The sequence below is a fragment of the Erigeron canadensis genome, chromosome 7 (genome assembly GCF_010389155.1).
Source record: "Erigeron canadensis isolate Cc75 chromosome 7, C_canadensis_v1, whole genome shotgun sequence".
Lineage (NCBI taxonomy): Eukaryota > Viridiplantae > Streptophyta > Magnoliopsida > Asterales > Asteraceae > Erigeron > Erigeron canadensis.
Genome location: NC_057767.1, coordinates 5,642,332 through 5,657,860, shown reverse-complemented (window position 1 = coordinate 5,657,860; position 15,529 = coordinate 5,642,332). Strand labels below are relative to the sequence as shown.

General features: G+C 35.6%; 1 protein-coding gene and 1 long non-coding RNA gene across 2 annotated transcripts; one reads left to right on the top strand and one right to left on the bottom strand.

Annotated features, from left to right (window-relative positions):
• The first annotated feature begins 5,145 nt into the window (after nt 1–5,145).
• On the top strand, nt 5,146–9,382 carry LOC122607315 (CASP-like protein 4A3). The gene is made up of 3 exons (XM_043780266.1): nt 5,146–5,738; nt 8,185–8,320; nt 8,773–9,382. The coding sequence occupies exons 1-3, from the start codon at nt 5,248–5,250 to the stop codon at nt 8,965–8,967; spliced, it is 822 nt and encodes a 273-aa protein (XP_043636201.1). The 5' UTR covers nt 5,146–5,247; the 3' UTR covers nt 8,968–9,382.
• A 2,880-nt stretch (nt 9,383–12,262) lies between these two features.
• On the bottom strand, nt 12,263–14,335 carry LOC122606496. Its single transcript, XR_006324922.1, has 3 exons — nt 14,127–14,335; nt 12,817–12,881; nt 12,263–12,306 (listed from the first exon to the last, which is right to left on the bottom strand). It is a non-coding gene; the product is annotated as an uncharacterized LOC122606496 (long non-coding RNA).
• Nucleotides 14,336–15,529: the final 1,194 nt, after the last annotated feature.

Genomic DNA, 15,529 nt, shown 5'->3' with positions numbered 1-15,529 from the left:
ACAATCTCAACATGGTGTGATCATGTTGAAACTATTTCTTTTAAGGACAAATTGGACGAATCACTGAGCCATCAACCTACCTGACCGTCTTCACTCTGTCCTCACAAAGACAAAACCCGCTAAAAGTGAGAGAAAATCCTAACTTAACATGAAACTTCAATTAATGTGTTTCATGTAGTACTTTAACCCATGACTTTCTTGTTATTAGAGTTATATGGGAATAGGTTTTTGTAGACTTTTTTTTTCTTAGAGTTTGGTTCTCAGTAACTTCCGTAGTGGTTTTGGCCGGAGTAGAGGGAGGCCAAAATCGAGGAGGGAGGTTACTCTTGGCTGCCCCAAAATGCTTTGCCTGTTGGAGGATATGACCGATGATAGTTTATTAGAGGACTAGGACTAGTTTAGGGGTTTGGGAGCTTGGGAGAGGACTAGGATAAGTCTAGCTAGGCGGCTAAGTTAGTGTGTTGCATAGGTTGCGCACTACCCGTTAGTTTCTAGAGGACTATGTGTATAGGTTACCTTGTCGTTTTGTGAGCGTTTTTGTGAGTAGATTAGGATTAGTTTGGCTTAACGACCTAAGGTACTTTACTCCGTAGGTTGTTTAGAAATAGTTTAATTCCCTTAGTTTTTAGTCAATTCATATGTATAGGTATGGTTGTCCTGGCGGTTTACGTTCATTTTGTTTGACCTCCTTGCTCAAGACTTTGTTTATTGTGTTCCTACTTTTTATGTTGTTATTTGTGGACTATGGTTGCTAGAGTTTAGGTACTGGGCTAAGGTATTGTTAGGTCGTACGTTTGCTACTCTTCCCTACTCTTAAGGTAGCCATACCCAGCGGACCCAGCGGACCCAGCTGACAGGTATATCGTCTTATCATGTTCTCGACAGACATGTATAAACATTTTACCCTTTTACGGCTTTTACATCTTCTTTGCTGGAGGTCCTTATGGAAACAGTCTCTCTATCTTTGGGTAGAGGTACGACTGTCTACAGCTCACTTTCCCATACCTCGTTCAGGGATTGGGTACAATTGTTGTTGTAGAGTTATTGGATATATCACCTTTTAACTATTTGGACCAAAAAGTTATTGATTATCATGTTGAAACTAATCATAAAAGTAATTCAATATATACCTTAGGCATTTGTTCAAAAGTCACATGATTTGCCTAAACTCTACTTGCATATTTAAAAATGATTTACATTTTTTTCCTAATTGGAATTGTCACAAAATCCACAGAGTTTGAGCAATGAGCAGTGAGAGTTGTTTAGAGGTGATTTTCTTACTACAAAATTTACTTTCCATACTACTTATATATTGTTATTACGTTTTTACCCGTAGTGACAAATTTTAAGTCTTTTATATTCTAAATATAATTAACGCAATATTTATAACCTATTCCTTTTCTTGTAACTAATGGCGGCACATCAGTGATGTTCAAGAGTTTATATCAATTGTGTGCTTCCTAAAACAGATTGCGTCTTTTTGAGTTTGCATTATATTCTATTGTAACATATTATCACCACCAATTCACTCCATTTCTGGAATCATCTCAATTCATTCTTGATTAATTATTAACACTTTCAAATCAGAATCAAAGTTAAAAAAAAAAAGTTATGAATTTAGATAGATAGTTATCGTCTACAGTTGCTCCTTTTGCTTCTTTCCATTGATCATTCTTTATTTCGCTTAGTCGGTTAACACCTCCTCGCTTTCCGGATGAACTAAACAAACTTAACACTTCTCCGATTTCCGAATTCGTCAATCTTTTGGTCAGATAAGCAAAAGGTTTAAAATTACTATGTATCAACAAGGGCATAAAGGTCACTACAAGTTTATTTGTAGTATAAGAAGTGAAGTTTGTAGTAAGAAAATCACCTTCCAGAGTTGTTTCTGTAGAAGATGGTTACAGATTTACAGTGAGATATATACTAAACGTGTTGATTCTTTTTTAAAATAATAAGAAGCTAAACCATCGCTTAAGAACAATGATTAGAAAACCTCTGACCGAAGCTTAGATCAAAAAGGTATTGGATACTTTTCTTAAGACTTTTGTTGCTTGTTTAGTACTAACACTTTTCCTGGTACTTACCAAACAATATTATAAACGTTACGTTAAATACCTAGATTGCTACCCAATGTTACATAGTTTTATCACTTTATGGAATAGCGGTATACAGTATTTTTTTCAATTTTATTTTGTCTCATAATGATTTTCAGATTTTAATTGTTACTCCGTATATTGCATTACACTTTAATAGTCAAACCACATGTGATGGCTCTCTAACTTTACAAAAGACTCTTTCTCGATTTTATGGTTATAGGTAATTTTTTTTGATAAGATTAGATAAGGGAGTAGAAAAAAAAACTATATATAATTGTAATGCATTCCCAAGTTTAACAAAAAAAAATGAAAGAAATGATAAGAAAAATTCTTGAGTTTAATTGAAAAAAAAAGAATTTTTTTTTTTACACATATAACCCTTGTAAAATGAGTATTAGATGTAGATTGAATGGTGGAGTGGTAGTTTCATATATTTATCCTTTTTTTTTCTCACAATCATGTCAAAATTGGCAAGAAAATTTTGGCACTTAAAACCTCCAAATTTTTCTATCCTTTCCTATCTTTTCTTTTATAAAAAATACTTAAGAATGAAAATTTTAAAACATTTTCTATCATTTCTTTTCTTATCCTTTAAAAAAAAAAAAAAACTCAAGAATTGGTTGGTATTGCATAAAAACATACATCAGTTAATTCATTATAGTATATTTGTGTTTTTGAAGGGGTAAGGAGTGGGCTTACGAGTTGTTGATTTTATGGAGGATACCGGCGGTAACACTACCGACGCTAACGATTTTATGATTCAGCGGTTTCGTGGGAAGTATCACAACCCGGTGGTGATAAAATTAAAAGATGAGAGGGACTAAGAGAAAGAGTGTGGGGATAAAAGAAAAAGTGTTTGTGGTTAAATAAAATTTGGGAGGGTTAAAAATTTAATGGGCGTCAATAAAAATAGTTGAGATGGTTGATTGGGAGGGTTGAAAAATTGAAATGAGTTGGATGAATGTTATTGAATTAATTTGGGAGGGTTGATAAAATTCCTTTTACCACTCGGGACCATTCTTTTTTTCAGTAATTAAGTGCTGAATGTATTAAGTGGCTGAATGTATAAATAATGTCTGTAAGTATTAAGTAAAAAATAGGTAAATGATGATTATTTTTGTTTATTGAGTCAAAAAAAAGAATATAAATTTTGACTGAATGCATTAAATTCTTAATTATTAAGTTTATTTAGAAAAAAAAACGGGGCCCTCCCCATAAATAATCTTGGCATTAGACCTGATTTACATGGTAGGCCGGAGTTGTTGCGGGCAGACTAATAGGTACTCAATTTAACGTCCTAATGTGTGTTTCATAAAGACAAAGTTATATGACGCAGCTATGTCTTGTAACCGTTGTCATCATTCTTTTTTTACACTTCATGAAAAAACTTTTACCGTCGGTTCAGGTACAAGTCTATCCCTTTATGACGCATGTCTAATGTCTTGATGCACATTAGTTTTACATTTTTTGTATGTGGTACGTCAATATAACATGTCTTGATATGTTACCTCGAAACTGTGTTTCAAATCTTTTTGTGTGTGTGAGAATATAGTTGGTTGAAGTAAAGGAAAAAGAATAAAAAAGGTGGTGATTTGTGTAGCTTTATGGCTTGGGGAAAGCTTACTCCCAAAGTAAATGTTGGAACACTAGTGGCATCATTCTTAAAGTCATGTGACCCCTTTTCCTCATTCATAAATTAGAAAAGTGTTGGGGGCTCTAATGATGGTTTGTTAAAGCATGATTCTTCATGATTCAAAGTTGTAATATTCAGATTTTTAGTGTTTATACTAGGTGATAACTCTTGACACGACAATTGATGGATATGTGTTGGACCTAAACGGTTTTGTGAGTGGGTTTGGAAGGTTGATTTCTCTAATGTATATTTCATAAACTTTCAGACATGATTAACTAAATAAGTTACGACCTAAACCCTTCAACATGCCAACGTGCATACGATTAAAGTTGGCAAGTTATAACACGGTAAACCATAACATGAATCAAACCCGATACAAACCCAATCCATTATAAATTATCTGTCAAAATCTTGAATTATTAGGGAGTACAAATAGGTAAGTTACAACTATTTACAATCTTGCTTTCTACAAAGTATAATAAAAATAAGATATATATATATATATATAGAGAGAGAGAGAGAGAGAGAGAGAGATTTACTTCTATGTAAGGGGTTTTGCCCGTAACATTTGCTTTGACAGGGCGGTGTTTTATCATATTGAACTACAATCCCATAGATATAAGAAGAGACCTAATAGAAAATTCGAATTCTTTTTTATTATCTCGTACTCGATAAGGTATTTCTTAAGGACGAGAGAGTTATACCGATAGTAGATTGGCAAATTGTTGGGCCGAACTCGATTTGAACCAGCGTAGACATATTGTAAACGAATTACAATCCTCCATTAACCATTGAGCTCGACATATATTTACATTTTTTAAATGTTCCGTAATAAACTTTCTTTCGTCTATTAGGCAGACTTGAGAAATACGTTTATGGATCATTTGATACAAAATACCACTTGCATATGAAGTTTTAAAAGATTTCATTAAAATGTATTAAATAGTTGTATATTTATTATAAAATTAAAAGAGTGCTTTTTTTATATATAAAACTGTATATGCACGTTAAGTTAAGGACTAAAGTCTTTAGTATTTTTCTCATATCTATATCCCTTTATAAAAGAAACTAATTCTCCTCTTTAAACTTTTAATAACCTAGTATGTCTAATTTATCCTCTATCTTAATACATTCTTATTTTCATTCTATACACTGTAACTAAAATACCCTTACAAAAGTTTAGACTTCATTAAAATTCTTTTTGTTTCTGATTGTCAAAAACTATAATACAAATAAAACTTCTGATTAACATTGTCATAACATCTTGAACATTATTTATTTTTACCGCTACAACACGTGAATAACCAGCTTGTACAATAATACGAGTATGAGTTACTTTGAAAGAAAACCCTTTGTCTTATTAATGGTAAAATACATTTAATAATAATAAACTTGGTCCCAAACCCACACTAAAAAAAGGATACTCTCACTTTTTCCCTCTCTCTATCTCCAATCCATCTCTGTTTCCCCTTGTTTTTAAAACCCCCCATTCACTCCCTTTCCATTCCCTTCACCATGGAAAACCACAACAAAAACCCGCAACACCACCCAACCACCGTAAACAACCGCTCAATGTCCGACACCGACGAAGAATTCCATTCCCCTCTCCGATCCCCACTTCAAGACAACTTCCCCTCTTCTCCATCAAAAGCCATCATTCCCCTCGACAACAAATACTACACCCGATCTCCGCCGTCCAACACCCACAAACCACCACTTCCGCCGTCCGTAACGGGGATCGCTTATAGTCGTACAGGTAGAGAAGACCCAGTTACTGGAGTTGCCAAAGGTGAAGATGTGAACGGTGGTGGAGGCGATACACGGCCGAGGACGGCGTCCTCGCCGGTGACAACTAGAAGGTCGAAAAAAGAAGTGATGGTGGATCGGGCGGAGTTAGGGTTTAGGGTATTGGCAATGGTGCTGTGTTTGATTGCTTTTAGTGTTATGGCAAGTGATAAGACTCAAGGTTGGAGTGGTGATTCTTTTGATAGATATCGAGAATACAGGTATTTATATATACATACACATTATTGTATAAAAATTATTAAATACTGTAATACATAATAAGTATACCTATATCTATTTATATGTATGTATGTATGATTGTATTTGTATTTAATAATTTATTTACAATAATGAGTATGTATATATATATATATAATATGTGTTGAATATGTTAGTGATTATTGATACCTGACCCGTTATCGGCCCCACTGACCGGTCTCAAAGGAGTCAAAGCCGACGATAAATCATGTCACGCTATGATTGAAGCCCTGATTGTTCTTGTGATTTTATTTTATTTTATGTTTTACATGTATTATTGAAATTCAAAGAGTGGTAAACTTATGATGATAAGTAAGTACCCCCAGCCACGGGTTTCGGGTCCCAACACCGTCTTTGGCAGTGTATGGGGAGGTTGAGATCTACTTCGAGGTTCTACCAAAGTTAGAAAGGACCTTCAGCCTCGGTGGGCATAGGGATCGAACCCTTGATCTCTCTCTAGAGGCAAGGGCTCTAACCACCAAGGGTGGATGTATTGTGTATTTGAGAGAAGGGGGTGGGGGGTTATGGCCTCCATAGGTAGCCCATAAATCTTAACTTTTTAATGTAAATGTTTTTTTCAAAGTCCACATATCATTAGAATGCCCTCGGCTCAATTTTTTAGTGCCCTCAAACCAAGTGTCTAATTTTGACATTCCATAAAATTTCAATTTATTGTAAAGGCCAAGGAGAGAAAAAACTAACAAAGAAGTAGCCTACCTTTTAAATCTATATGACTAAATTGTTGATTTGTTTTCATCCGTGGAGATTTGGTAAACAATGTATATATTATTAGAATGAATTGTGTTACGTAAAAGTAATAATAAAAAGGGAGAAAGTAACAGAGTATCTATCCCTATTTCCAACGCTTCATCAGTTCATTTGACTGCAAATTAGTTGAAATTGTGTTTATTGCTTCTTCTCTCTTTTTGCTGTTTTTATGCTTTTTTGTTGCATTTATATTTATGTTTTCAATGCTTTTTAATTGTATTATTACTTGTTTTGTCTTTTGTTGTTTTTTAAAGATTTTTTTGCTGATATTTGATGGTAATTATTGTTTGAAAGCTTTCTTTAGAAAATATAACAATTACAATTTGCAAGATTCTCCATTAACATCTATGACTATAAGATTTCTTTGATTTTGTTTTTTTTATTTGAATATTGATTTTAATGAGTAATAAAAATTCAAAAAAAGCATAGGACCTGGCCAGTCTGGGTCCGAGTTTGTAACGAGGATTTTCAAACAGGTCCGTAAGACCAAAATTACCTATTCTCGGGCCATACCCGACCCGTTGTCACTCATAGTCATTAAGTAAGTTTTTTTGCCCCACTTAAACGAAATCTTGGATCCGCCTCTGCTAACCACTTGATGCAACCCAGTTGGTTGGGTAAACTTATGATGATACTAAGACATTTACTTATTAAGTCAATCGAGTTCAAAACAAACGGCACCTAACTACCTAAGTTGATAAGCTTGTAAGCTGATCCAAAATAAATTTTAGTGATTGGCTTATATATTGAGTTTGTCAGCTTAATGAAATTTGAAAGGGCCTAATTAAGAAAAAAGTTTATAAGCTGATAAGAGTGATCTTATTGGCTTTTTGAAAAATATAGTAATATGCAGAATAAGCTGATAATACTAAAAGTAAGCTAATCTGTTATATTTCGGTGACCGTTATGAGTAGTTTTAAGGAGTTGACTTGAGTTACATTATATTTACACAGAGTTAAAAAATGGATAATTGGCCGATTATTAGTCCCTGCTGATCGGTCCCATGACAAACTTTAGGAATGGTAAACCCCGTAACACTATGGTTATAGGGAGTAGGGACCCGGTTGGGATTTGAACCTGCTACCTCTTATGTGGCATGTCCCCGAATCACTAGGTTTCCATCACAGAGACATTTGGGTTAAAATGACTTGTTTAGTTGCCTGAATATCTGAATTATAGGGGTTTATAAATTAACTAAATTTGTAGGGGATTGAATTTGAAAATTTGACTTTTGTGTTGTTTAAGTTGAAGAAATATGTAGGAAAGTAGAACTGATTTGTTTCCCCTTCCATTATGAGATTCAGGAGTCAGGACTGAAGTTCTGTACTAGCAAGTGTAACCAAAGGGCATGTTTGGATGTCGGTGTTTAGAATTATGTGATTCTTAATAATCACAAATGGATCTGTTGCTACGAAAATATTAAGTCACAAACAATCTGATATTAAGAAGTGGATTCTATATATGCTAAAAAACGTATTATCAAGTCTGTTGCGTATCCAAGCTAACCTTAACATTCAATTGTGTTGTCTGATTATGTTTTATTTGTTAGCTCTCTTCACCTGCATTTTTACAAAATGGTAATTTGCTCAGACATCCATTTTATAGCAACTAATCATCCATTTCACTCATTTGATGGCATAGGTATGTGGTAGCAGTAAATGCTATTGGTTTTGCATATGCAGCATTTCAAGCAATCGACATGACATATGTCGTAATTTATGGAAAACATATAATCTCGTACTCTCTTCGTCCTCACTTTGACTTCCTAATAGATCAGGTAAGTACTCTAGGCACACAAAGTGTTACAAGTCTTTATTAGCAGTTCCAGTACTGACCCATTACTTATAAACGGGGATTTGTGCTGTGTTTGATCTCAGACGGGTCAAATTATTATTTTTTTAGCCAAAGGGGAAAGGGTCAAACAGGATGGAAGTCCACCATAGTTTTGTCTGTATTGCTTACAATCTCCTTGTTGATATGCTGTTATTGATGTTTCTTTAAACATACTTAGCTTATTAACTATCTTTTTAACTTTTTAAAGAATCGTCTACAAGCATTTGCAGGCCAACCTGACATGTTTTGACCAGCACCAAAAATGACCCGTTTTAACCCAAACCTGATTCAACCTATCACCTGTCTAGCCTGTCCCATCCATCTTGTCACCTCTAATCTTCGGATTTTAGGCATTGCTTTACAAGTGAATATAGTTTTACATTGATATAACTGCAGATATTGGCTTATCTCTTGATATCGGCATCATCTTCAGCAGCCACCAGAGTCGATGACTGGGTATCTAATTGGGGAAAGGACGATTTCACAGAAATGGCTACTGCTTCAATAGGAATGTCCTTTCTAGCCTTTATTGCATTTGCCCTTAGTTCTCTCATATCTGGTTACAATCTCTGTAATCACAACTCTCTCTAGTCTTCTGTTTTTGAGATAACGTATACCTATGCCATCCAAAGTATTATGGTGTCAGGAACCAAGGGTATAATACAGGAATAATTTGGTGGCCTAAGTATACATTATCTCCTTATTTGTCTAGATATATATGATCCTAGTTCTGGATAGTCAGCTGTCAAGTGACACAAGGCGTGCTGATGAGAGGCAGTTTTACACAAAATATTCAATTGTAAAGGCGGTGTACAGGCAAGAGGCGATGTGATAAATCTATAGAGTAGTTTATGGGTCACTTTTGAGGTTTAAAAAACGGGTTGTGTGGCTGAAATAAAATAACCGTTCCACTATATTTGCATCCAAGATTTGTTGCATATCAAATGGGACTTCCCATTGTATATAGAAAATGTTAGATCTAATATCGATGGAGGGCTTTTGATGATGTTTTTTTTTTGTTGCTAACGAAGTTTATCTTGATTTCAAGGTTGCCGTGTATCCTACCTAACCTTGCATCTGTTCTAATAGGCCATTGTGTTGCGAGATAAATGCTGTACTTTTCATTAATTGGGGGTAATGTGTTTATCGGTTGAAACTGCACTGGGTTGAATTGAACCAGAAACAAATTTCGGAGATAGTGGAACATAAATGTATAAAACTGGACCTATTCAAACCAGCACGTTACCTCTTGGGATAAAGTTTAGAACTAGTTCATTGTATTAATCTCATCAGGGTAAAATCCTTTTTACCTTAAAATAAACCTTTTCTTTTAACCACAGTCCACAGTGAAATACATTTATATTTTTATTATATTGTTATGCGATAATGGTTATGAAGTTCAGACTGTCCAGAGTGAGGAGTTAAACCTCACTTTTCACGCGATGCAACGACCCAGATTGTCCCAAACATCGCTCTGAGGGGCGTTATATGCGGATAAGATATAAGGCCATACGGAACTGCCCAAAAAGCCCCCGAGTTGCCATCTACATGGCCCAAAAGGGTGATAATAAGATCTAAGGCTATACGGAACTGTCCAAAAAGCCCCGAGTTGCCACGATGCCATCTACATAGCCCTAAAGGGTGACTATGAGCTCTTGGATGCTTTGGGTTTGTATTTGGTCGCCTACTTATACACATACAACTATCAAACATTTGAGGCAACTTGAAACAACTTAAGAGTTGCCTCACTCCATTCCTTAGGCTCCCTAGACGCTTACATGTCTTTATATGGCGGGAGTCTCCGCTTAAGGAGGTTACCTCACTTTGTTTAGTTTAAGATCATTAGAATGGAAGCATAATGCTCAACCACCTTATCTACCAATATACTAAATCAGGATTGTGTATTTTTTTATTGACACTTGGTGCATTCTTTACACGACATGTGTCACTTTTGATGTAATTAAAAATAGATTCCTAATTCCTAATTACCTAACTGTAATCAAATACTAATCTTTCTTTGGATTTAATATAATGTCACTTGGTGTAACTAAAAAAAGAATTCTAATTCATGATTACCTAATTACCTAGATGTAATCAAATACTAATCTTTAGATTTAATATATATAAAAGTGAGTAGGGGTTGTTCCCCATCTGAGCTTAGATGGGGAACCCCTCACATACAAATCTATACTCCATATATAAACAAACTACACCTTCTCCATTCAACTCTCTACCTTTGAATTGTCCAATATACCCTTTTAATTTATACTACCTTTACATACCTTATCTCTAAAATTCCAAAATTACCTTTAAAAAAAACTCCACAATTACCTAGAAACTTTATTATGATAAATACTCCATTCAACTCTAAAATTATTGTTACGGATAAGAAAAAACATCTTAATTGTCATAGATTATATCATGAAATGTTTAAACAATAATTACTATTTTATAACTCACGAAATTACTAACCAATTATGTCTTTTTTTATATTTGTATTAAATTTTAATCTTTGACTATTAAGTTTTTTAATTACCTTGGCCTCTTCCCTTACAATTGTATGTGTATGTTTCATACAATTGTAATTGGTTATTTTTTACGGTTAGTTTTGCACTTCATTATTTCGTTATTTCTTCCACCTAATACGCGACTTATTTTTAGGACAATAGATAAGGTTAGATGTTGCATTGACGCATCTTATGAAATAAACCTGAACGCTATAAACCGTTACGGCATCTGACGCGCTATAGATCGTCGTCGCTGCAACGCGCGGGCACCACTCTAGTATTTTAATATTTGTTTGAATTTTAAATAAATACATCCCCCCATGATTAGGGGTGTAAGAAATGAACCGGAAAACCGAAAAACCGGTCCGAACCGCGTGATCCGAAACCGAAAAAACCGAAAACATAAAAACCGAAGTGTAACGGTTCGGTTACGGTTTTCAATATTCATTACCCGCGTTTAACCGAACCGAACCGAACTTTGATATATACCTACATATAATCATATATATGTATATTTACACATATATGTATTCCATTAATACATCATTGAGTAAATTACATTTTTCGTCCCTAAAGTTTAAAAATTACAATTTTGACCCTAAAGTTGGCCAATTTTTTCAATAACCGTCCCTCGTCAAACGTCGTTAAGTTTCAGCCGTTAAGTAAGTCACGTGCAAAACACGTGAGGGACTAAAAGTGCAAAAAATTACAAGTTTAAGGACGAAAACTGAAATTTACTTTTCAGTTCATCTTCTCCGGCTGACTTTCGTCGTAACTCGCCGGAAACCTTGGAATGTCGATATCTCACTCATTTCTTTGAATTAGACCACGAAACCATCACCAAAATTGTCAAAACTAATTTCCGCACGAATCTTAACAAAAGTTGATCACCTTCAAACACCATACAAACCATCCCCACCTTTTATTTTCATCATACGACCACCACCTAGCTTCCAACACCCCACGGTTCACCACGACCCCACAAACTGTTCACCACCACTCGATCACCTCTCCAACATACCTCGGTTCATCATCATTCCACGATTACCACTCCATCAATCTTTTTCTTTCTTCTACCTCACGACCCATACACACAAACTGTAACACCCCAACAAGGCGGAATCATGAGGGTTACGTACTAAGCACAACACGACATGGAAATTAAGTAGAGACAAGTCTAGATGCATTTAATAGGATTGGAAATCCATATAATCATTCAATTACAATCCCGAGATCATACAAAAATGCATAATGAGCATGACCATCAAACGTTTACAAAAGATAGCACAAAAGATGGCATATGATCCTAAGCATAACCCATAAGCGGGAACTATAAATCACGGATCCATGATAAAGTCCAAGTCCAATCCTAGCATGCAAACAATCAATCATCATCCAACACGTCTTTGATTCACCTGTTCACCTGAAAAGTGTACTAAAACGGGTCAACATAAGGTTGGTGAGTTCGTAGGTTTAAATAATAAAAATCAAGTGTGTCAGGATAACAACCCTTAACGACATACGATGATTAGAATACCTATTCACATCCAGGTAATACCCTAAAAGGGTTCCACATTATCACAAGTCAACACAAGTCAATGTCATAGTCCAATAATCGTCCATATACATATAATATTGTCCATATCTAGGTTAAACAACCCGTATCTACGGTAATGATTATACCGGGTGTGGATTTGTCAATCCACCGTCCACGTCCACGTCCATATATATATATATAATATAACGTCTTACAAAATATACAATTTCGACCTTCATCACACATAAACGTCCATTAACACGTATCACAAATAAACAAGTAGATAACTAACGTCTCGTTTCATATCATAACAAAGTACATCAACCGACAAACGTTTAAACGACCAAGTACACTTTCCACCCCAAATAATGTAAATATAGGGGCTACGAAACTCACCTTGATCGGCAAAAGAGAAGTTTATAATCAAATATTATCGTCCAATGATCGTCACACGTATCCACCTATCAATATGTATACACATTTTATATTACAAGTATTTACTCGACATTTTAAAATGATTTATAACTTTAGACGACTTTTAGGTCTCATGTTCATCACAATACGGGTCGAGCTATAAGTATTTAACGCACTACTAATGTCCGAAAGCCCTTAATGCTCATGACTTATCGTTAGGTTTATATGGCATGTATATCAACATAATTATGTATACTTATTTACATAATCATATTTAACCATAACACATTTATTATCACATGTATATATATATTTGTTTATAATTTGGTTCCGTTCATTGGCCTTTGAATATACTAGTGTTTGAAAATTCGACTTTGAGCTATGGAACAATTGGATTTGGACAGCAAAAAGGGGCTGATGGACGGCCCAGAATAAAGCCCGAATCAACTCTAGAAAGGTGGGCTCTGAACTAGAAAAACAGAAAATTAACATATGCAAGGCAGCGTAAAGCATGCCATATTTGGCGTCTGGAACGGCGGGAAGAGAAACAAGGCAGAGCGTCTTGGATGGTGGCTGCCACCGTCTCAGACGGTGGCTCAGAATATGTGGTTTCACCGTTCAAGTTGGCGTAAAACAGTAAATTGGAGCGTCTGGCTAGCGTAAAGCCTATTTGAGGGATGCAAGGGACCGTCTTGGACGGTCTAGGTGGCGTAAGGGACGCTGAACAGAGCAACAATGGCGTCTGGGGCGCTGGTTGGGACGTGTCAGACGGTGGGAGGAGCTGGGCAAAAATCTGGGCAGGAAGAAGATGAAGAAACAGTTTGACTTTTTAGTGAAACATTGACTCCGACCCAAAAACCCTAAATTGCTGCCATCGAAACAATTTATATCGAAATTGAACATGATTTTGGGTTCAGAGGGTCGAGATGGATCTATGCAAACACAACTTCCTTTCACTTCGGGCTAAATCATGATTTTCGAATTTAATTCAATTTTTGACCAAATTCTATTATAAGAACCCTAATTTGGCCTTTTCATGGTTTTAATCTGAATTTTTGGCCAACTGATGTTCATTTCAGTTTTATAACATGATCTTAAGTATAACCCACCTCCCGGACTCGACCCATTTCATCAATTAAATGGTAGACCCGTTTTTGACCCATTTTGTTCATAAAAACCCTAATTTGACCCATTTAACATTTTGACATGATTTTTGGCTCAACAATGCTTGCATATGGTTAAAAATCAGTTTATAAACATGTAATGATAGTATTGAGTCAAGCTTAACTTACCAAAACTCCACCGAAGCTAAAAATCCAAAATTAGATAAAAATCAAGTTTTCTTGCACTTTAAGCTTTAAATTTTTGATATGATGATTAGATGATGATTGTGATGGTGAATTTATGACTAAACTAGCTTGAAACACATTAAATGATATAAAGAATTTAGAGAGAAAGAGGATGCAAGTGTTGGTGATGCATTTAGTGAGAGAGAGAGAGAGAAAAGTGAATGAGTGGATGAAAATGTAAGAATAGGATTGGGTGGATATGGTTGGGTCTATGGGGTGATTTATGGGTCATGGGTCATGGGTCGACCCATGGATCAACCGATTACGTTTCTAATCAAATTAAACGTCACCTTACGTCCTACAACCGATAAATACGTTCACATAGCTTTGACTAGCATAAATGCACGTTTCTAGTTAACAAATAAATATATAAACTATTTAAATTGATTTGAACAATAATTCATTTAGCACGTTCGAGGCAACGGGTTGAGAATAAATTAAGCCACAAAATCGTGGAAATAAAGCAAAATAAATCACGTTTAATTCACATTAAAACAAGTCAAAAACCACGAATGTTACACCATTCCCCCGTTAAAGGAATTTCGTCCCGAAATTCTAATTCTAACTAGTTTCGTCGAATAAATGAGGATACTTGGCTTTCATGGAGTCCTCGCGTTCCCAAGTAAATTTGGGTCCACGTCTAGCTCGCCATCTCACTTTAACAAGTGTATACCGAGTGTTCTTAAGCTTTCTAGTTTGACGGTCTAAATTCTCAATCGGCTCCTCCACAAATTTCAACGTCTTATCGACTCGGATTTCCTCAAGAGGCACATGAAGAGTCGGGTCGGCCAAACACTTCCTAAGATTACAAACACGGAAAACGTTATGAACTCCACTCAAGTTTTGAGGAAGTTCTAATCGATAAGCTACCGGACCGATTCGTTCAAGGATCTTAAATGGGCCAATGTATCTTGAGCCCAACTTACCACGTTTCACAAACCGAACTACGCCTTTCCACGGGGACACTTTCAACAAAACAAAATCACCAACTTCGAATTCGAGAGGTCGCCTTCTAAAGTTTACATACTTCTTTTGTCTTTCACGAGCCACTCTCAATTTTTCCTTAATTTGTATGATCACCTTGGTTGTTTCAATGAAGATTTCGGGCCCAATGAGTTGGCTCTCACCAACCTCCGCCCAAGCTACCGGTGATCTACAATCTCTCCCATACAATGCTTTAAATGGCACCATACCGATGCTAGCATGATAGCTATTATTATAGGAGAATTCAACTAACGGTAAATATGCATCCCAATTGCCACCAAAATCGATGGCACAAGCTCGTAACATGTCTTCAAGCGTTTGAATCGTCCTTTCAGTTTGACCATCAGTCTGAGGGTGGAACG

Coding starts and splice junctions, on each gene's coding strand:
- LOC122607315 (XM_043780266.1), top strand. CDS start 5,248: ATGGAAAACCACAACAAAAACCCGCAACACCACCCAACCACCGTAAAC. Junction 5,739..8,184: donor GATAGATATCGAGAATACAG/GTATTTATATAT, acceptor TTGATGGCATAG/GTATGTGGTAGCAGTAAATG. Junction 8,321..8,772: donor TTGACTTCCTAATAGATCAG/GTAAGTACTCTA, acceptor ATATAACTGCAG/ATATTGGCTTATCTCTTGAT.